The sequence below is a fragment of the Asterias rubens genome, chromosome 17 (assembly GCF_902459465.1).
Source record: "Asterias rubens chromosome 17, eAstRub1.3, whole genome shotgun sequence".
NCBI classification, from domain to species: domain Eukaryota; kingdom Metazoa; phylum Echinodermata; class Asteroidea; order Forcipulatida; family Asteriidae; genus Asterias; species Asterias rubens.
This window is the reverse complement of record NC_047078.1, coordinates 2196745-2221148: the sequence shown is the minus strand read 5'-3', so window position 1 is coordinate 2221148 and position 24404 is coordinate 2196745. Positions and strand designations below refer to the sequence as shown.

General features: G+C 39.4%; 1 protein-coding gene across 1 annotated transcript; it reads right to left on the bottom strand.

The window, feature by feature from the left end:
- Positions 1 to 1985: 1985 nt before the first annotated feature.
- On the bottom strand, positions 1986 to 19330 carry LOC117301548. The gene is made up of 2 exons (XM_033785578.1): positions 19050 to 19330; positions 1986 to 2566 (listed from the first exon to the last, which is right to left on the bottom strand). The coding sequence occupies exon 2, from the start codon at positions 2559 to 2561 to the stop codon at positions 2226 to 2228; it is 336 nt and encodes a 111-aa protein (XP_033641469.1). The 5' UTR covers positions 2562 to 2566; positions 19050 to 19330; the 3' UTR covers positions 1986 to 2225.
- Positions 19331 to 24404: the final 5074 nt, after the last annotated feature.

Sequence of the window (24404 nt, the reverse complement as noted above, 5' to 3'; positions counted from 1 at the left end):
GCCTGCGCACACAGGGGGTGGGTTACGTGCACCTCTAGCTAAGCTGGCGGCATTCGAGAGGGCGCCCTCTCGCCTATGGGTCAAAATGGCTGAATGTCAGACAACTCGTCCGTGGGGGTCTCCACTTTTGCTTATCCTGTGCACCGCGCGTACTTCGCTGTGTGTGTTTTCATCATAGGGTGCGTTCAATTAGCTTCCCTGGGTCTACCACCCCCCCCCCCCCCGCCCCCACCCCCGCGGTGCTCACTCGGGGGAGCCCCTGACAAGATGACTCACCGCTCTCGTAGTGACGTCATGCACCTGGGGCCAATCCCAAGTGACCCACTCCACAAGCAGGGCACTGGGGGCTGACCCGGGTTGAGCCCCTGGAATGACGTCAAAGCTATTCGAACGCACCGGGGCAGGCCGGGGTTGACCCTGGGAAGCTAAACGAACGCACACGTAGATTTAATTTAATACCTCGGTGTTTGACGTCAATGCAAGGTAACTGCACTGGTTGGCACGGACTGCCGAATAAGTCAAACGCAGTCGTGATAACAAAATAAGGTTTTAACCAATATTATTATTTAACATTAATTCTTTATTTAACATCCAATTAAATAAAATACATCCAACGAATCATTAATTGTTCAGCTTTCAACAAATACAAGACTATGTTTGTATGTGTGTTGGTAACATTTTGCTATGTTTGTTTTTAACTAAGTTATGGCTTTCCATAGTTTTCTGACCTCGGTTGGCAAACTATGATTGCAAAAGAAAGGACGTTTGGTTTTGTGACGCCTATGTATTGAGTCTATATACCCTTATCATGCTGCCACCATCTTGGTCATGTTCCCTGTTTCCATAACAGTAATGAATGTAACATTCTTTGTGCAAACATGGCACCAGACTATTATTTCGTCCAGCCTCAGTGTGGTTACAATAAGTTTGAAATGAGTAAAATCAAGACGGCCACACCGTGATAAAGATCTTTTGTAGACGAAGACTGAGTTCATAAGCCATACAATCCGTGCAAGAACACTCGATCATGAGTGTGCCCATGATAGATTCATATAATTCGGCAAAAAACTCGCCAATTCGATCTGGGGGCCTCAATTCCTGCCACAAGATTGTTTTGTTTTTGTTTTTTTTATGCAAGTCGCCAGACACACAAGACCACTTCAAGGTGTGTTTTTTTTGGGGGTTTTTTCAGAGGCCGTTGTCACCTACTCCTAGGGCTGAAACAGGGTTACGCCTTTTACATCATACGGATCTGGGCTTGGGTATCATCGGTTCGAAGCCTGGCCGTTAGAGCAGAAAGCACTACCTCCCCAATTTCTGATTGGCAGATATAATGTCTGATATAGAGCGAATATCATGGAAACCAGTGACAATCATAATTAACGCATACAGTCTGTTGCTACGTCATAAGTTATATAGTTTGGCTGGTAGTCTTAGGCAATGTCATACGAGGCAATTTACAGGAAACCAGTTCCAGGCAATCCATAAGAAACTGCATTCGTATAGTTGAATGTTCACACTGTCTTTTGGATCATAAGATATTGTTTGAGAAAAAAACTACTTATGTGCTACCAAAGTGGTCTTTCAGCATGCACTGCAGTTGGTTGCCTCCAAGTTATTCTACCTGTAAAAGTTGTCTCGTGTGACAAGGCGATTAGGTCACAGCTTAAAGACACTGGACACCATTGGTATGGTCAAAGACCAGTTTTCTCACTTGGTGTCTCTCAACAGATACTCAATATTACACAAAATAACAAACTTGTGAAAATCTGAACTGAATTGGTCGTCGAAGTTGCGAGGTAACAATGGAAGAAAAAAACAGTCCCCTTGTCACACGAAGTGTGCTTTCAGAGGCTTGATTTCGGGACCTCAAAATCTAATTCTGAGGTCTCGAAATCAAATTAAAATATTAGTGGAAAATACTTCTTACTCGAAAACTATGTTTCTTCAGAGGGAGCCGTTACTCACAATTGGTGAATTATCAACAGCTCTTCATTGCTTGCTACCAAGTAAGTTTTGATGCTAACAATTATTTTGAGTAATTACCAATAGTGTCCATAGTGCTTTTAACAAAACGTACTGCGGGACGGGCTCATAGCTGTATCAGCAAACCCACTATTAGTGCTCAACCCCTCAATAAAACAAATTTCTCGATGACATAATGTTGGTCCCTGCTGTTGTTTTTTAAGAAGTTCCCCATCATGGATATTGTCCAATAGTTTCTTTTACATTGTGATGTGTTCATGGCAACTAGGGTCCCTGTGGTTGTCATCATTCTGGCAAGCTGTGAGGCAATCTCCTTGTGAGTAGGCTTGGACCTGGAACATCATACCGCAGTTCAAACAGTCAATTGCACATGCTTTGGCAATCCTTTTGGTCTTTGCGTGTCCGACGTCATTTCCCGCCAAAAGGCTGTTCAGCCAATCATGGGCTGACATTTGCGCCCTCTTGTGGTCGTTGTTGTTGTCGTTGTCGGGTGACCATTCTGCGGAGGCGTTTGGCAGAAAGACTGAAAGTGCGGCGAGTGAGAGCAGAAGGGTTGTGATTGTAGATGCGGACATTTTGTCTGAGTAAAAAAGAAAGGAATATTTAGTAGGATTTGAAACTTTGCAAGGTGGAGGTTTGCGGTAACACCGTGCGTAAATATTGCTTGATGATTCTCTGAAAATAACCGGTGGATGACGACTCAACGTTTCGATAAGTATGGTCTGGTTGTCTTCAGCAGAAAGAGTAAACATGACTGACAAAGGCCATGGAAATACACAACGTTACTGTCAGTAACGCTACCCACATAATTTTTTTATCTCGATTGGTCGTCGGAGTTGCGAGATAACTATGAAAGAAAAAATCACCCTTGTCACACGAAGTTGTGTGCTTTCAGATGCTTGATTTCGAGACCTCAAATTCTAAACTTGAGGTCTCGAAATCAAATTCGTAGAAAATTACTTCTTTCTCGAAAACTACTCCACTTCAGAGGGAGCTGTTTCTCAAAATGTTTTGTACCACCAACCTCTTCCCATTACTCGTTACAAAGTAAGGTTTTCTGCTAATAATTATTTTGAGTAATTACCAATAGTGTCCACTGGCTTTAAACAACAAGTTGTGATATTTACATATTATACTGTATCATATTGCTACATAAGTGATCCTGGTGCCGTAAGCTAAGCTTCGCGCCTCCGTAACTACTCAAAACATCAGGGCACCACTTACTTTTTAAAACGATCGCAAATTATTCATTTTTCAGACGATCAAGGGAAAAAAATCCCTGGGCTATTTTAATATGACTCTTGTGTGTTAGAACGCTCGGGGGCTTTGAGCCAAGACGCTGTACAATTAAACTAAAGACATGTAGCTGTGACTTTGGGGCATAATTTTTAGTCTGAAATCGTGAAATGATAGACACGATAAATGAAGGATAATCAGTTATACCCATTGGCATGGTCACACGTCAAATTAGAAGTTCTTGTATTATTTTTAAATTCCACTACGGGTTTTTTTTTTCTCGTTTTTTTCTTCTCTCATTACGCTTATAAGTTGTTATGGTACATGCTGTTTCAGTTAGTATCTGTCAGTCTTTGTCTTTGGGCACGGCACGTAGGCAACTATAACCAATGAGTGTTTTGTCCTTCAGATTGGTTGTTTGCCGTGTCCCTGCCTGGGCCCAATCCCATGGCTCTGCTTACCGCTGAATTATACGCTTAAGATCACGATTTCCCGCTTACGTGCTAGCCGAATTTTTGCGCTAGCCTTGTACAAGCGTAGAATGCCTAGTAACGTAGGGTACGTAGGGGCAGAAATCAACAAATCACCCTTTAACCCATTTTGGACATTGACGCTACTAAAAATGGCACAACTAAGACATTGTGATGATGGCAACGTGTACTAAGTCAATAAAGGGCATTTTTTTTTGGTTGATTCTGCCGCCACTGTGCAAAAAGTCTGACTCAATAACTTCAAACAAGCAGCCCGAATGTCCCATTGTAATTAATGGTTACAGTGGTCTTCGCTCTAACCGAATAATGTGACTAGTCTAGGTGACATTTATAATGATTTGCAATGATACCACATCGTATACCCGGCGGTGAAAAAGTATTCAATAATGACGCATCCCCAGGAGATCCTTAATAACACATGTAAATCCAATATGGGTACTCACTTGAAAGTAAACACTGATTAAGCCTAGGATGACCATTACATGCTGAAGGCTCCATCATTATTAACTTTGTTACATCAAAGTCATGTCCTCCCTAATGGACACAGAAAAGCTTTTAGTATAAATTATCGCAAATGTTTGTTTTTTTTCATCGGGACAGTCGTTTTAATGACGCAAGCCTATATCTTTATAGAACGAAAAGTGCAGGCAAAGTATGTTTGATGGCAGATTGGTGATGTGTTAGTGATTGGTCACAGTTTTCGACTCCTATTATTTTGGGTTTCACAATTTGTGTGTGGACAAGTTTTACGGGAAAATTACATGTTTATTAGACACACGGTGTGTGCAAAGTATGTTTGATGGCAGATTGGTGGTGTGTTAATGGTTGGTCATAGTTTTCGACTCATTTTAGTTTGGTTTTCGCAATTAATGTGTGGACAAGTTTTACGGAAAAGTGAGGCCGAGGTTAATGACATCTAGAGTTATGACTGAGGTAGACTTGACGCAAGTCCCGATCTGATGAGAGTGCTTATTCAGTCCCATCCAGTCGCCTAATACCAGAAACTCCCCAACCTGTTGTGACGCATGAACACCCCGTTGACGGCGGATGCTTACGGACCTCTCGCACGAGAGAACGGGACTTTAATCAAGTCTACGACTGAGAACGCGTGTTGTATTAACGACCCCATAGGCAATGGCGATGAAGGATCGTTAAAAGTTCAAATTTTTTTATTCGACTTACAGGAACACGTTGCCTTGGATCGAACGAGTTGGTCTATGAAAAGCGTTTGTAACCGTTTGTTATAAAATGCACATGGTTAGACACATATTTTAAAAGTAGAATACAATGATCCACACAAGTGGTATCACTCGAAAATGCGTGGTTCTTTTACCTCGCCGGCTAACACGGTCGGCCATTTATGGAAGTCCCATAAATTGCCGACCGTGTAAGTTCGCAAAGTAAAAGAACCACTCAATTTCGAGGAAAATTTTTGTGGATCATTGTATTCTACTTTTAAAATATGTTTCTAACCATATCGATTTTATAACAAACGGTTACAAACGCTTTTTAAAGACCAACTCGACCGATCCAAGGCAACGTGTTCCTTTAACAAACACCCATAGCCGTAGCCGTAGCTGTAACAAGAGTCGCATGATGGAGTAAATATTTTTAAAAATATTTGAATTGTTACAAACAATTGTTTTTATCATTCTCTAATCTTGTTTGGATATTTTCCTCATTAAGGCCCATTGATGCTGTTGCCATTACCCACCATTATGTCATTGTGAAAGTTCCGTTTTGAGAGATGATTTGTTGCAACATGGAGAGTTAACAAAGAAACCTCCCTCAAGTGACGTCAAGTTATTGTCTTTTTGACTGAAGCTGTTAACGGCAGAAGTGTAGCTAGTTTTAATAGCCTTGAGACAGGGGCCATATTTTTTTGTCTATGTAATCAGAAAGTACAGTACAAACTTGCTCTGTTCATTTTCAAAATTCTTCACAACAATGCTCCAGAATACCTCATGAACCTCATCCACCCATACACCTCAGCAAACACCGGACTGTGTTCTAATGAGCTCATGATGCTTCATCAGCCCAGGACTGCCACCCTTTGGAGCACTAGGTCTTTTTCTGTAGCATCAGCCCGGGTGTGGAACCAACTCCCACTGACTGTCAAATCATCTCCATCCATCACAACATTCAGGACAAACTTAAAATCTCACCTGTTCAAACAAGATACTCACACAATCCTCCAATTATTATTATTATTATTATTATTATTATTATTATTATTATTATTATTATTATTATTATTATTATTATTATTATTATTATTATTATTATTATTATTATTATTATTATTATTATTATTATTATTATTATTATTATTATTATTATTATTATTATTATTATTATTATTATTATTATTATTATTATTATTATTATTATTATTATTATTATTATTATTATTATGATAATGGACAAACACACTATAAACAGGTTAAAGACAGTGGACACTGTCAAAGACCAGTCTTCTCACTTGGTGTATCTCAACATAATTATACATAAAATAACCAACCTGTGAATATTTGAGCTCAATCGGTCGTCGAAGTAGCGAGATAATAATGAAAGAAAAAACGCCCTTGTCACACGAAGTTGTGTGCTTTCAGATGCTAGATTTCGAGACCTCAAATTCTAAATCTGAGGTCTCGAAATCAAATTCGTCAAAAATTAGTTCTTTCTCGAAAACTACGTAACTTCAGAGGGAGCCGTTTCTCACAATGTTTTATACTATCAACATCTCTCCATTACTCGTTACCAAGTAAGGTTTTATGCTAATAATTATTTTGAGTAATTACCAATAGTGTCCATAAGACCCATTCTCGTTATATCAAATTCCGCCATTTAAGTCCGAACACGAGTTTGCAGGGGGAAAGATGTCAGAAAGGGATTTTAGAAATGACAAGTTATTCCAAAAAAGATCCCCCAGGCGTCGACACTCAACCGTAAATATTTCAAGCAGTATGATATCAGGCAATTGCCGCAAATAGGAGACTTTCCAACGCTTGGCGGTAGCAGACATACCGGGTAAATTTCCATTGTTTACGTAGTTCTGAACATGCGCATAATTCTGAGAACAATGGATTTACCCGGTAAGTCTGCTGCCCTCTATCGTCCCAGAAAGTCTCCCATTGATTTCGTCTGGAATTTGAAAAAAAAGAAAAAGAGAGAAAGATAAATGATTTTCCAGAAGTTATTTAAAAATAAAATGAAATCCAAAGGTGTACGAATCATAAATAAAGTTGAACAGATCGATCGAAGTCAGTGGACACTATTGTTAATTACTCAAAACAACTTTTGCCATAAAACCTTACTTGGTAACGAGTAATAGGGAGAGGTTGATAATATAAAACATTGTCAGAAACGGCTCGAATTTGATTTCGAGACCTCAGATTTGGGTTATTTTTCTTTCAATATTATCTCGCAACTTCGATGACCGATTGAGCTAAAATTTTCACAGGATTGTCATTTTATGCATATGTTGAGATACACCAACTGTGAAGGCTAGTGTTTGACAATTAACAATAGTGTCCACTGCCTTTAAGGTATAAACACAATTGTGGATAATCTCACTTCACCTTAGTTTGATTTATCGGATATGGTTAGCTTAAAGTCAAGCCTGCTAGTGATTATAAAACGATCCCTTTTTAACTTCATACGAAGTTTCAGCCGTGTTCCGATAGCCTCTAGTCAAGTCGTAATTGGAACCGCAATAATTGCAAAACATCGTCTCGTGCTAGTGTTGCGCCCCTTTTGCCTCGAGTGACTTGACTGAAAGCTAGAGAGTCTGGGACTACTGTCTCTATATTGAATACTTTTGACAGCTCATTAATGATCCTGAGACAAAAATCTTACAACAGACGGTACACCAGGGGTAAATTTTCATAACACACTTTGAAGAAGTTCTTTCTCGCAAGCGATAAAAAGACGGCAGGGAGTTTTGGAATAAACGGTACTCGTAAGTCACGCTGCTTAGCGGCTATTTCAAAGCGCTGCCAACCGTAAGCATACGAAAATGCATGCTAACCTTCCGGTGCTAACCGCACGGAAAAAAAATGACGTCACAATGCAAATCACGGTAAACACGCACTATGGCCGCCCAATTTTTCTGCTAACCTGTAACACGCGTTAAGGCTTAAGCAAAATTTCTTCTACAGTAAACATGCAAATTTGTTTACCGTTAAGCAGCGCTATGAAACTGGACCCTGGTCCCAACCGTATGAGCCTTTTTGAGATATGGCGGACACAATGCTTCAACACTATATAGGGTTTGGGTAAATTTGGGTGAGTTTTACAATTCTGTTTCTTGAGATAACTGTTGTTGAACAGACCCGAGTGCTCTAATGTTTCATCGAAATGTGGACCTGATGTGTGGGGTGCTTTAATGCTTTATCGAAGTGTGACCTGATGAAGAGGTCCACATGAAGTAGTGACGTGAAACACTGTGAAAGTCCACACGTCCACACAGTGTTTTTAGTTTTACAGCGAGTGACTGCAGCACAGAGATGTGAGTGTGTTTTGATGAGGGTGTGCGAACCATTTATTAAGTAAAACACAATATTTTTAGAATAACAAACAAATCACTTATGTCAATTCCACTGACTGATGAAAACATTGCTAGGTTAACTAAAAACTTGCCGAAATTGAGACAGAATTCCGTCTGAAAAGCTTTTACTTTCGAGTCAAAATGGCGGGGTTTGAATATCGCCTTGTTAACTTGACGTGTAGGCAATGTTGAAGTGTGGGTACGAGGTGTTAGACAGGGATTAGGCATATGATGGGTTGGTGAGTGCAGGGTGTGGCATGGCGAAGCGGGGAAGGGAGACGTGTGTGCAAGCTAGAGTTGTTCATAATGTAGTTACTCCCCTGATGCCATTTTTTTCCTGACTTGTTAAGGATTCCCTTTTGTGAATCGATTTTTACAAAAAAATCTCAATTGAAAAGCACTATAACGTTAGTTGCAATGTTGGTGAACAGAACTAAAATCCACCACCGATAGGCCCTATACCCTCTCGTCTGGGCATTGGTGCTCGATATGTGGCAAGGTGTAACCCCCCCCCCCCCCCCAACCCTACCACCCAAACCCTATTGTGTCTTCACTACGGTGTTCTTGGAATCTTAGGAATTCTGTAGAGGAAGTTAGGGTGTACAATGTACAAGAAGAAAAGAAGAAATACTTTAGAAAAAGGTAATAATTGAACAACAATAGCAGTAACCCACCAACCGGATCCTTAAGGTTGGGTGAGTGTGCGCAGGGGGCGGGGGGGGGGGGGGAATACCAGGCTCTGCCATCCGGCATGGTTTATCTGGGACTGAAGAGGGTTGGGGCGGGAAGGGGGCTGGGTGGGTCAATGAGAGAGCTGTGACCGATCGGTGAAACTTTTATCTTTCATATTGTGAGTCGTAAATATCAATGTATGAAACATAACCAATCAAAACATCGTCCCCTCAGGAACGATGAGAACTGTGGCTGCATCTTAATTCCTTCCCTCATCATTCCATCTTCAATTTCTATTCGCCTAATGGCTTGTTGTAAATCTCCCCATTTTTCGCGGTATCTCGTTTCTTAATAATAATTACAGGAAAGCATTTTGATTTTGGAGACTAATAAGCGACTCGGCGAATTATGTTTTTTGTCCTTTTTCTTAGTTTTACAGCGGTACAATTACGACTTGTGTTTTTTGCACCATCGGCATGACGTCAGAGACTGCTTGGAACTTCGAATTCTCCGAAGATTTACAGCAACACTTCCATGACGGAGCTGTGGGTGATAATTATATCATGTTGATTTTTCATTTCATTTATACACGTTTTGAAGCCGGGGGACTCTCAGAAAAAGCAAACTTAATCACTTCAGAGCGAAGAACCAAATGGAGAGAAGACGACGAGGAAGGAAGTTTCAGTTTGTATGTAGAATGTACGCAAAGTAATAACTCGAGCCGGATGTAGACTTCAACAACTTTATTTTACAAATCTATGTTCTTATAGACACTTCCAAATCACTCAACTGTCATGCATCTTTAATAGACCATACACACAAAATATAATGTTTGTCTGATGAAAGTATCTATGGTACGACATTGTGGAAGAAAAACCACCGACAATTTTGTTCCACGGATAGACCCCGCAGGCAGGAAGGGACTGACAACCCATTCCACATAGTGCCCAGGCGTGATTCGAACCGTAGTCTTATAGAGGTGGCTAGCAGAGGGCTTTTCTCGGGAAACCCCATGCAGTCAAGTAGAGAATGGGTACTCATCATTCCACATATCTGCCCAGGCGTGATTTGAACCGGGTTACTAGAGGTGGAAGGCAGATAAATTATCTATGGAAAACCTACACAGTCAGGAACTGGTAAAAACTCATTCCACATAGTGCCCAGGCGTGATTCGAACCGGGGTCAGTAGAGGTTGAAGGCAGAGAACTATTCTATGGAAAACCCAGGCAGTAAGATAGGGACTGAAAACTCCAATCCACATAGTGCCCCAGCGTGATTCGAACCGGGTTATAATAGAGGTGGAAGGCCGGGAAAGAGATAGTCTTGATCCAAGTCCCGTTCTCGTTTGAGAGGTTCCTAAAAGCATGCCCGCAGTCAAAATGTAGCTATCGTGGTCCCATGCGGAACAGGTTGGGGAATGCCAAGCATCACAAAACATTAGTTTTCTGGCGATGGCACGGGAGTGGGTCTTGAGTCAAGTCTAGGAAAGAGACCACTATGCGCCAATCTGACCACCAATCATAAATTTCAACATACAATTATTGGTTACTGCTGCAGTGTTTTATCATTTTTGATTTATGGACCCTTCAAACAGCCAATGACGCATCATCCCATTTGATAAAAAGGTATAAACTACAAGAAACGAAAAGACAGGCAGAGACAAACAAAATGTCATTGAACGCAGCAGGTACCCAATTTCAAAGTAAACAATTATTCTGGGAGTATTTCATGGACGACGTGTAGCAGTCGGAATATCTACCGTAAGATACACCCAATGCCTCACAGTGCCGATTAGTTACTTTTTAACCAAAACCTGCAATCAAAAAAGACCATTTTGAGATTTGATTTATTACCCTTTCAACAAACCGGTATAAACCTATACCTTTGTCGTATAATCGCCCCCTTTTTATGATCGCTTGGAAATAAGGAATCCACATGTTCACGTTAACTCTAGTTTGTTGTATGAATGATGAAACACTCAAGAGACTTCATCCACTGAAATGAAAAGAAATAGTTTGTTTTCCTCCTCGCCGAAATTTGGATTGGAGTACAGGAGATAGACCCTGTAATTAAGATACCAATTTATAACCAGTGTCATGAATACCTACGTGCGTTACTGACACTTTTATCACTTAAAAGTAAATGAAGTACCGTAATAAATGTTACTTCTCTAATTAGTTTCCGGATGGAAGGATGGGGGGGGGGGGGGGGGCTAATTAGAATAATACAAGCAAATGAGCAACTAGACTTGTTGACAAGTCGGTAAACTTCTTTCTGGTGCTAAAACGGCTCTCTCTCTTGCTGATAAAGGAACAACCTCCGCAAAAGTCGTAGCCATAAATGCAGCCGTCAAGTTGCATGCGGCCTAATTTTAGATCCGAATCGCTATAAATAAATTAGTGACTATAAAGGCAATTCGTTTAGACTCAAATTGTTCGAACCTCGTCCACTGGAGTGAAAGGCCGGAAAAGACAGCACTACCATCACGGCTGCTACAAAAGTGTAGCATTGATTGTCATACCTTCTTCCAAATTGATTTTATTTTTTCTCACCCACAATTATGTTTTTATTTTAACTTTAATTCTAACATGGACTGTAGGAACACAACTAATTGAAATGATTTGTGTTTTGTTGTCCCAGGTCTACTAAAAGTAAGTTTCTCTTGTGGTGTATTATTTGTTGACATTTTTGTAAAAAAACCAAAAAAAAAACCACAAAAACACACTGTCGTACTGTAGCTGTGAAAACAAGAGTCACTGACCTAAAACTTATCACACTTGTCGATTAGCACGTGTCAAAAATATCTGATATCCAGAACAATCAGGTAATTTGATTACCGGGTGGAGTAAGTGTTACCCTATTTTTTTCTCGACGACGAGGAGCGGGAAAACCTTGGGTACGCGTTAACCCAATGCGGAACACAGCTGCCGGGGGTTGTGACGGATGGTACGATCAAACAGTAATGGACCCCGGGGACGAGGATGTCATTTTACGAAATGTACGTTCGCGACTGTCATTAGGTTAAACGAAACCTTACTTACAGAGGATCTCGAATGTTCCACTTCGTGGTATTTTCAAGGGAACCAGTGAAGTAATCAAACACATAAGCTCAATAAATTGTGTCAAAAAGCCCACAGAAAAACGGCAATTGTACAATGCGCAAACTTTCACCTAAAAAGAAAAACAGAAAGAAGTTCCTGGAATTATTATGTTTGTTTATTTTGGTTAATGACGCTATCTATATTCTGTTTCACCGGTACTCGCCGATGTAAAAACGGAAATTAATAGACGGAACTATGACTCACGGGGCCTTTTCACACAGGGAAAATGTAAAAGGCAATTAGTTCCACGCAATCTCTAAAGCAAAAAAAAACATTTAAAAAATATGTAGCAGTAGCATTTATACTAGATAAATAAACATTTTGATTAGAAAGTGTATAGTCGTTATTCGAGACGTCAGAATCGGAATCCACCCAGACAGCTTGTCTGGACGACAGCCTCCAGATGAAAAGAGTCTAAGGGCTCTTAGCCTGTTTTCGTGTCGCTCTCTAGACGGAAACTTTCCATTGATTTTTCAGTGTAGGTCTCACTGCATAGCGTCACATTCGAGTAAGGTGTATACTGACTTTGTCCTTAGCGCCTTGACTGGAGACTATACGGAAGAATCATTGAGTTTTGTAACGTCACTTTTATATATCATTTCTAGAGTTTCGCAGTGGGCGCCGCCACTCTCTCACCCTTGAGTTAGCATATCGCCCTCGTATAATAATAGTCTGGTTTACGCCCATATTAAGAGTCTTCAAATTATCCATTTTCCAATTATGAAATTCAGCTAATATATTTTAAAAATTGATACTGAGGGTTCGCCATATCGAATGTTCTTCTCCGTATCGAATACTTTCATCGATGGCTTCTGCACGGCGAATGAGCAACGGCCGTTGGAATTGGCGTATTAAAGACAGTGGACACTGTCGGTAATTGTCAAAGACCAGCCTTCTCACTTGGTGTATCTCAACATATGCATAAAATAACAAACCTGTGAAAATCTGAGCTAAATTGGTCGTCGCAGTTGCAAAATAATAATGAAAGAAAAAACACCCTTGTTTAAGAAAAAAGTTGTGTGCTTTTAGATGGTTGATTTCGAGACCTCAAATTCTAATACTGAGGTCTCGAAACCAAATTAGTGAAGAACTACTTCTTCCTAAAAAAAACTACGTTACTTCAGAGGGAGCCGTTTCTCAGATGTTTCTCAACAGCTCTCCAATGCCTGTTACCAAGTCAGTTTTTAAGTTAATATTTGTTTTGAGTAATTACCAAACGTGTACCTTCCCTTTAAACATGGAACGATTGATATATAATACTGATACTGAATACGATATTGAAGATTCACCATATGCAACATGCTACATTGTCCAAAGTATCTGCTCAGGACTATCAGGGCATTATTGCAATTTTTACGGACTTCATGACATTTCTTCGAATATTTTAGAGCTCCTGGTAAATGGCATGTATTGATCAAGAGGTCTTCAAAGTATTTGTTTGGCAAAACAAACATTCAATTTGTCATCGAAGTTGTAAGAAAATAGTGGAAGAAAAACCCCACCCTTGTTGCACGGATTTGTGTGCTCACATCTGATGCACGAGTATGGCTTCATGCCTGAAGCCTTCTCTCAGATCCAAAATGTGTTGCATAACTTCAAAGGGTGTTGTTTCGCACAATGTGTTGTAGGCCTCATATCAACAGCTTTACGGTGCTGTTTACCAAGTTGTTATGGTGAGTAGCTTATGGCGTAATTACCAAAGTATGCATTAAAGACACTAGACACCTTTGGTAGTTGTCAAAGACCAGTCTTCTCACTTAATGTATCCCGACATATGCATAAAATAACAAACCTGTGAAAATTTGAGCTCAATTGGTCATCGAAGTTGCAAGAGAATGATGAAAGAAAAAACACTCTTGTTCCACACATTTGGGTGCTTTTATCTGCATAATTAAAGGCTTCAGCTGAAGTCCCTTATTATTAATTGAGTGAGAATTGACCTTTTTCTCAAAACCTACGTTAATATTCAGAGAGCGCCGTTTTTCACAATGTACTATCAACAGCTCTCCACTGCCGTTACCAAGTAAAGTTTTATGCTTACAATTGATTTGAGCAATTACCAACAAGAGTGTCCAGTGCCTTTAATGTTCTCAGAAAACACGTCATTTTTGTAAAATTTACAATATGGATGGGGAGGGGGGGGGTACGGGGGTGGTGATCGATGTTAATGACTCCAATGTTTGCTGTCTTTCCCGCCACCTGTAAGACTTAAGTAGCATTTTTTCGACGGAAATGTACAGGATATTGCTTCTCGCCCACGTGTGTTAGTTGAGCTGTTGTGTATAGGGCTACCCCTAGGATGGCTGTGCGTTATGGTTAAACGTCAAACGTGTATCATGATGATTGATATCTTAATTTTTCTGCATAGTTTTTGTCTGGGTCTATGTGTGTTTAGTTTTTTTGGTATGGGTTTTGCATTTTGGTGCTAGGTATTGTGGCATGATGTACCACCCATCCAATTGTGCATTCTTTGTGTTATGAGAATCGAAGAAATCTTCAGAAGATTTTCAGGGGGTTGACGGGGGGGGGGGGCATTTTGTACAAGAGAGGAGGAGGGTACATGAACATTTTAGGGTGGTGAGGGGGTAGCCCCTTTGTCACGTGTTTCCATCTAAATTAAAACAATTTAGCATACCGGTTTGCCCCGTACCAACGTTGGTGTCCAGTAAACTACCCTTTACACAAAATACAAGCTGTGACATTGACATCCCCAGTTGATTCAAAATAAACTACTACTTTCGCAAGGTTTGTTTAATTTTCTTTGTGAATGCAAAAAGTTGCCACGATGTATTCAGATTATTTAAAAGTGTACTCACAGAAGGTATTGTAAGGTCATACCTTCATGGTCTACGTGCAAAAGTTGTCTCAAAATAGTTTTAATTTGAAATTTTTACTGATTTTTTTTCTTTACAATCTATTAAGCTCTTAGTGAATGTTATTTCAACTGCACAGTTCCCAGTTCGATTTTTTATGTAAGCATATTATTCAAAAGGTTTAATTTACAACGATGAGATGAAGTCCGTCTGAGTCAAAAATCAATCACAGTCTTAAAGGAAACATTTTGTTTCCGCTTGGGTTGATCTATATGGAGCAAATTTGTGTCCTTGGAAAGATTTGACGCACATTATTTTATGACATAAAAATTATGCCTAAATAAATATTTACGTCAAGCAAACCAATAGTTAAAAATTTGTCATGAATATTAACAAAAACCAAGTCATTCAAAACTAGAGGCAATAAAACAACTGAAAACATTATGAAGACCTACAACTAACCGTTAAGTTATAGTACTAGTGGTTCTTGAGGGTCTGACCCATTTCCCACTCCCGGTGTGGCGGTTTCAGTCTTCCGCCGTGTTCAGTTTTCCGGGTGACGTAGTCGGTCATATCAGCACGTTGTTCGAACGGTTGTAGCTTTCCGGCGTATTCAGTTTTCCGGGTGACTTGTCAGATACCTCCGCGAGTACCCCGGCGAGTACTGTAGTTCTCTCAGCAGTGACCCCACATTGTTTATGTTACGATTCTTTTCTGTGTAGTCACATAATCTCTTGCCCCCTCTTTATATGTATTCATGGGTACAACTTCAGGCAGGTCACACTCTGCTTGCATAAAAAAACAACTCATACGATCCACGTGTTTGCCGCTAGTTGTACTCGACTCGTGAACGCCGCCATGACAGCTACCGGAGGGTAACGGATGACTCAATACGGCACTAAAAATGGACTACTTTCGCTTGCTGTGCGCAGGCATCGCATGACGTAATGCTACCGTATTTGTTCATTCGGAAAACTGAACACAGCGGAAAGTTGAAACCACCACACCGGGCCAGGCTAAATCTGACACGGGTTAAAATTGGTTTAGCTGCACGTCTAGGCCCGGTCCCACTGCAGCAATAACGAGAACGATAACGATCACGACGCAAAGAGAACGCTCTCAATTGATTGAATGAGCGTGTGCGTATTCTGCGTGGAGTAATTCAACCAATAGAATGCGTTCTCTTAATACGTTGTTATCGTTGACCGGGCCTTTACGCGAGCATACGTGAACGTGAACGTCAGAAAGAAAAAAAATCGTTAAAAAGTCACGTTTTAAGCGTTCGTGAACTAACCATTTTTTAGTACGTGACGTGCAAACGTCATACATGGGAAAGCCCAAAGTAGTGACGTCACCTAGAAACAACACATTTTCCGGAGGTTTACGTTTACGTGTTTGCTCGGGTAACGTGCAGCTAAACGGGTATAAGGGTAACGTGCAGCTAAACCTTCCCAATGAGTTCGGATGTTGCGTCAGTTTGAGTTTGACCCATTACTTTGCAATTTGGGCACCAGATGCACTATTTTTTAAATGAATTTAAAACGGCTACTTGGTTAGTGCGAATTTGTAAAACTGGAAAAAGCTTCGTGCCTCAATACATTGGAATTAGACCAATTTTAAAACACATCGGTGTGACAGAGAGCAAAAACTAATCAAACAATAATCTTGTTACCTGATGCAAAAAATACCATCTTTACTTTAAATGAGTTTTGTTTGATAAAGTTCCGCCATGTAAAGAAAAGCAGATAATGTCATTGAATAAATGTATTAAGCACATGATTTATCTAATAATGTGGTTCTACATCATTCATGCATCAGCAGGCATCATGGTTCAACAAAGAAGAAACAAGGACATTGAAAATGACATTTACAGATCTTGTTGAGGTGACGAAACAATCCAGACGTTATTTACAAACCAGTGAAAATGTCGTCAAATACACACTGTAAAACTCTATTGTGAGTTTAAACACAAATTGTACCCACACTAATTGTTAAACATGTTCAACTGATAATAAAAACATGCTTTTTATATTTTACACCTGCTCAAAATGGATACAAGACTTACGCTTAGACATGTGTTGAAATCTAAAAACTGTTTTTACAGTGTCCCCACTGTGTGGCCTTTTCGAAACCACGGCTTCGGCCAGATTTGGCTCGGGCTAGCTTGGCCCCGCGGTTGTATTGACGAAATAACGGTGCATGAAGCCGAATCCAAAGCCGAAGCCGTGGATTTGAAAAGGGCCACTATGTACTTAAAGATTGTGTTTCAATGTCATGATGGATGCAGGGTCACAATTGACTCGGTTCAGGTCCTAATGGGTTCTGACCCATTCATTGGTCAGTTTGACCCGAAATTGGTATCAGATGAGCCACGAAAGTATCAAACTGACGGCGATAGTTTTAATAGTTTTATTTTCTAGACATTTCATTTCATTCATTTAATTTCATTTCATTTTTTAATTTCAGAGGTACAAATTCAAGTACAGACAATTAGAACAGTAAAGAAAACAAAAACATGCACGTACAATTAGGAGAGAAAAAAGAAGAAAAAAAGTAGCACCCCTGATGGATTTTGAAAAAGTAAACTAAATTACTATTGAGTTAAACTCCTGATGCCACACTTTAAGAAGAGACGATAATTATAAAAGGACATTACAGATGGACATTATTAAAACATTATTAAATCAGTATGTCATATACTTGGTGGACTTTTGGGAAGGGACGCTCCTGGTATGACTTTTATAATTAGTCTGGCTCTCTGATTGATCCTCAATGTTTACTGAACATTAACCTATAGCCAGAACATCAACAGTCACACTTTGAGGTGTGTGAATGACGAGGGACGCCAGACACCGGCTTTAACTGGTCCCAATGGGGCTCCACTTACCAAACGTATTAAATCCCTTTAAAGCCCTATTCTTAATTTGTTATCCCTCAATGCGTTCCACGTGTGATTTTGTAACCTTAAAACCACAATTTGCAATTTTAATACTACACAAAACTAATTAAACATTCATTTGGTATTGTTTATACTCATAACTTCTTTACGCACCATGATTCAAGGATATTTACCGACTGACTGATCTAGGGTGGTGAGTTGGGAGCTAAATATAGCAATTTCGGGCTGACATTAGTAATTAAGGCCACTGTTTGCTCTAACACTGATCTATTGTCAAATATTGTTATTGGTAATACACAAAAATAACAATGCCGAGGTCTTATTAAAGCGCTTCATCACACCAGATGGGCGTGCCAGATAATTATGTTGAAATACATTTTCAAGTATGAAACCATTTTCCTTTTACACAGCATCAAGAATGGTGTACAAGGTGTTGCGGCCCAATATTCTGCCAGTCAAACCTGGAACACCGGGCACCCCTTCTCTAAAGTGCACTAGGTTCTTTAGGTACATTTTACACATCACACGGGACCTATACGGATTACAGCCCAATCACATTTAGACCTAAACTTTAATGTGTTATCAAGGTGAACTTTGATATTAATTATTCTGTTAGTTAATTAACAGAGACTTCCTTAAGGGCAGTGGAGCGCTTTAACAAACATTGGAAACGACTTTGAAGTAATGTAGTTTAAGAAAGAGGTGATATTTTAAAAACGTTATTTAATACACTTAGTGCCACGCGTCATAATGGTCTTTACTTGACACCCCCTTTTTATACCTCCACCACACCCTTTATTTTCAATTTATCCATGAATACATCCATGTATTGTCAATGGACCGATTGGATATAAATAATGTATGGAAGTATCCAGAACAAAATATGGAAAACGTAAAGTTGAATACCAGTGAACAATAATTACGAACATACACTCTAAAAACTAAAGAGTTGAATCCAACACTTGCATGTGTTCGGTGAGTGACTACACTTTGACAGTGTTGGATCCAGCGTTTTGTTTGTTAAATCTAGCATTTTAAATTTTTGATCCAACGCAAAAAGGGTTAATTCAACAATTTAAGTGTTATTTCAACATTTCTCAAAAATATTCCTTGGAATAGTTGGATCAGCTTTTCAAACGTTCAACTGGCATTTAAATTGTTGACTGAATACTTTAAAATGCTGGATTTAACATTTATAAAATGCTGGATTCAACACTTTCAAAGTGTAGTCACTCACCGAACTCATGCTAGTGTTGGATTCAACTCTTTAGTTTTTAGAGTGTAGTTTATCAGTGTGCTTACCTTTTGGTCGGTGTAAGCCAGCAGTTGGTGCGAAGCAGCAAATAAATACAGTTTTAAGACTCTCCAAATGTGTTTTTTTCACACTCTCATCCAAGTCAGACGCGACTGTTGTTATCTCAAGTTGTATGTATACACGACCAGGCTGTGGTACCAACTGCGATGGTACATTTGATAGCAATATGCGTTGATGAACTACGTGGATCGGGCTACTTGCGTTGTGCAACTTCGTTGTGGCGTTTCGTGTGTGAACAATATCGACAGTGTTGTTGCTTGGAAAGCTTGCACCACTTTATAAAGAAAAGGTTACACCCGAAGTGATTTAAATATGTACATGGTTATGACGTCATGCTTACGACATCATTGCATATGTGCGCACGCGCATAAACCATGTCGGCGGATTGATATCACTTGATACATACACAAGTAATTAAAAACACCCACAGTTTCCGGTTGTCACCGTATAATACATCACTGGAACTATATATTTTGAGAGTACAGCATTGTGACGCAGTCGTTAATATGAAGTGTGAAAACTGGCTTAATCAATTGGTGTTTCTGTCTCAGTACTGGAGCCAGAGGGGGCGAATCCAATAATAGCACGATCAGCCTGCCTGGCTTTTTAATCACAAAGTGACTAATTTATTGGTAGGTTCTGATGACGAACAGGCATACTGATCGAAACGTCGGGTTTTTACACAACACCGGTTTTTGTCATGATGTTGCCGCACACGAAAGATAGTCACTCTATGTACAAGGACATTAAGTGTAGAAAAGAGTTCACCCACCCCCTTGTCATTTTGTAACCTCATTAATCACCACTGCTTCATCAAAATGTTTCATTTTAATTAGCTTTTATGATGCTACTGATCTTTATGTCCCAAGTGATACTCGTACATTACAGGTTAACCACAAATTCTCAATAAACCTCAAGTAACTGGAAGCAGCCTGGCTAGCCAGTCTCCACATCTATGACATGATTCCGCCATTCCAAAAATAGTTTAAAAGCTTCCATGAAACTTTATACCTCTGTTCATTGAGGTTTTGGAGACAACATCCATTTTTCAATTTGTTTTTATACGGAATAATGTCAAAAGTTGCGGCTATGGCTGGCGCTAAGATTGTTATTAAGGGGGATATGAATAGCCACGTCCATAGCCGCTAAGTCGGAAACGGCCTTGCAGCCAGATTTCATTGAATGATGGGACTGTATACACTGTTTGCAGCTAACGTCTAAAGCTTCTGCCTCAAGGATCAAACTTTTTAATGAAGAAGTACTCGCAAAAACAGCATTCGTCAATCATTGAACGGTGTGACTATACAAGTAATCTCACAAACGTGTGTGCGTCTGCGTTGGGTGAACCATCAAATACAGTCAATACATCATCATCCAGTGTGGAAATAAATTACTAAGTCTTTTTTGAAACATTATTTAAGAATTGACTCTGATGACACTTTGTGGAGCCTGTTGCCATTAGCTGAATATCCTGTGCGATGGGCTGGGATGCACTTTTACATATCAAGTTGCCCGTATACTTTGTCTCAACGTTAAAGACAGTGGACACTATTGGTAATTGTCAAAGACTAGTCTTCACAGATGGTGTATCTCAACATATGCATAAAACAACAAACCTGTGAAAATTTGAGTTCAATCGGTCGTCGAATTTGCGAGATAATAACGAAAGAAGAAAAAACCTTGTGTCACGAAGTTGTGTGCTTTCTGATGTTTGATTTCGAGACCTCAAATTCTAAACTTGAGGTCTCGAAATCAAATTCGTGGAAAATTACTTCTTTCTCGAAAACTACGTCACTTCAGAGGGAGCTGTTTCTCACAATGTTTTATACCATCAACCTCTCCCCATTACTCGTAATCAAGTTGTTTTACGATGATAATTATTTTGAGTAATTACCAATAGTGTCCACTGTCTTTACAGGGTTTGATACCTTTTGTAGATCAAGTTGTTGGCCATGAGACGGATCCCAACTAACTATGAACGAAGATGTATGCTATGTAATAAAATTTACCTGTACACGTTTCACCTTCAATAGTCGTCAAGTTTTGGTTTTTTTAAAAAGTGAACATCAGAACTTTTTTTATTTTTAGGAGAGTCGCGTAAAGTACGTTGTACATGCTATGTTCGTCTTCTTAGACTAACTTCTCTGTTTTATTTCTTGAAAACTACAAGCTTACAGCAAGTAATATTTTAAGGGAAGCTTTGTACCATCATGACCTTCAAAGCGTGTTATAGTTTAATGTTAATTTGTGGACATGGTGTTTTTGTGTCGTTCAAAAACTACCCAAACCGCATTACGGTCTATTCTGTCTTTTAGTTAAATATAATTATACCAATCAGTATGCTTGTAAATGTTCATGTTTAGTCCACTGTTTTTTGTTTATCTGGGCAATGCCTACCACAAGCTTTGACTATTCTGGTTATGCCCGATTCCCAATTCTCCCCAACACTGTTCTTTGTTATTAAAGACAGTGGACACTATTGGTAATTGTCAAAGACTAGCCTTCACAGTTGATGTATCTCAACATATGCTCAAAATAACAAAACCTGTGAAAATTTGAGCTCAACTGGTCATCGAAGTTGCGAGATAATAATGAAAGAAAAGACACCCTTGTCACACGAAGTTGTGTGCTTTGCGATGGTTGATTTCATGACCTCAAATTCTAAACTTAAAGTCTCGAAACCAAATTCGTGGAAAAAAACTTCTTTCTCAAAAACTATGTCACGTCAGAGGGTGCCGTTTCTCACAATGTTTTATACCATCAACCTCTCCCCATTACTCATCGCCAAGTGAGGTTTTGTGCTAATAATTATTTTGAGTAATTACCGCCGCGCAGTTAATAGACCGTGTAATGGACACTGGATACACAACTAAGTGTGATGCATTTCACAACTGTAATGCGGGTTAATAAATCATTCCAAAATTGCAGCGGGTGTTTACAGCTCAGTGAATTTGTACAAAAAGACGTCATGGTGAAACAAATCGAGACTTTTTCAAGGTATACAAAAAGGTCATCAAGTCTAACGACCCTATTTCCCGTTGATTTGTATTAAACGTTTACGTCCTTGGTCCTAAAAAAGATGTCATTTGAAGGTTGAGTTATTGTGAGTATTACGTGGTTAATGACGTTAACTTTCAGACAGCACCCTGTTGAAATGGCCACTTGGGGGAGATTTTGTGACGTGTGAGGGAACAACGCTGGAAATTCTTTCATTTCATTCAAAATGATAAATATGAGGCACATTACCATCATAATTATTTGGGGTGCGTTCGTTTAGCTTCCCTGGGTCGACCCCGGTGTGTGACGGTTTTTTTTCCAGGACGAAAGTGGGTAATTATCTGCACAAGTTTGTCCTGGAAAAAGGAAAAAACGCCACACACCGGGGTCGCCCCAGGGAAGCTAAACGAACGCACCCTTGGTTTGATGATTGGTCTGTTATCGTCAACAGAGGGCAGAATGTCAACTTGAAGCAGACGAGAGGGTAGACTGGGCCCCTGTCTTTATCCGCAAGGTTAAAGACAGGTACTTGCTACTACTCAGATCATGGAGGTGTAGCTCCACGCTCATGGTGATCCATTAGATACAATGATATAATTGGATCAATGCAGTGACTAAAGCTACCATAGCTGATTTTGTTTTGATTGGTCTGAGGTCACCTCTGAAGACCAATCTCAGCCTCTTGAAAACCTATCAAATGTATTTTCAGACCACTACTAAAACCTGCAGATTTATTTTTATAGTTTTCTTTGGCAACGTCCATGGTGTCTAACTATGACATAAACTAGTTTCTGCAAAAAATAAAAATACATGTGTAAATCGGCGTTATTCTAATATCCATCATGTCAGTTTTGATTCTCTCTGTATACGTCCATGGTGCCAATTTTAGCATCCCAGATTTTGCAGTGTACATGTACATGTATTCGATTTAACAATGCACTGGTCGAACAGCGTCCTAATTCGCAACAGCTTCTGCAGATTAATAATACGCGCCTATAATAGGTGTAACCTTTAACATTCTTTGGCTAGTCTGGTAGGCAAGATACTGCACTGGTCCCATGGGAAAGTTTACATTTTGTGTCATAATTTCCACATATTAATCCAAGCTTTTGAAATGTGCCCTATTTTTCTATCAAAAGTTGATATGAATTAGACAGTGCAATCTCCATAAAATATAATATAAGATTGTATGTTTTAAAGGCAGTGGACACTATTGGTAATTACTCAAAATAATTATTAGCATAAAACCTTTCTTGGTGACGAGTAATAGGTAGAGGTTGATGGTATAAAACATTGTGAGAAACGGCTCCCTCTGAAGTGCCATAGTTTTTGAGAAAGAAGTAATTTTCCACGAATTTAATTTCGAGACCTCAGATTTAGAACCTGAGGTCTCGAAATCAACCAGCTAAACGCACACAACTTGGTGTGACCAGGGTGTTTTTTCTTTCATTATTATCTGGCAACTTTTGATGACCGATTGAGCTCAAATTTTCACAGGTTAGTTATTGTATGCTTATGTTGAGATACACCAACTGTGAAGGCTAGCCTTCGACAATCACCAAAAGTGTCCACTGCCTTTAATCCATTAGGTTGTGTTCAAATCGTGCCTGCAGGAAGTCTAGTCTCTGTGGCTCGATATTAACACGTGGTGTCTCAGGCCACGTCGTTTATACACTCTGCTAATTTAAAGGCCGACTACGTATGGCTAAAAATAAGGCCTTACAATTTGAACTGGATAATAATTGCTGTGTACCGTCAGACAAATAACACACATCAATAATTAATTTAATGGTTTATTTTGTTAAACAAAAAATGCCGTACCTCTATTTGGCAAATTAAAAAATTACATCGAAATCTCTAAGTAATTTGTATGCTTGATTATGTTAATAAATTGTTATCTATGATTCCCATTACAAAGTAAAAGATTTGGATAAGTTTTTTTCCTAAAACATAAATAATCCCTATTATATAAAGATTCCTAAGGGGTGAAACGAAAATATTGCAATATTCATATCTTTTATTTTCTACACTTTATATATAATTTATGCCATTTTGTTGGCGGGGTCTAGGAGGGCTCATCGCTTTGATGTTTTATTTCCCTTTTTTCTTTCCTTTCTATCTTTGTCTTACCCTGGACGACCCCTGCCAACAGAGAGTTATGTCTCAACATTTAAAACAAAATAAAATAAGTACTTTTTTTTCACAAGTAGACACTATAATATTCACCTACTGATGATGTTGTGTATTATCAGCATTGTTGACAAAAACAACCCACCACCAACCTTTAAGGGAACAGTGCAATTGGTTAATTGACTAAAGAAAACTTTACATAAAAGTTCAATCTG

What these genes read in the sequence shown, in the direction of transcription:
- LOC117301548 (XM_033785578.1), bottom strand. Translation starts at nt 2,561, where the DNA reads ATGTCCGCATCTACAATCACAACCCTTCTGCTCTCACTCGCCGCACTT.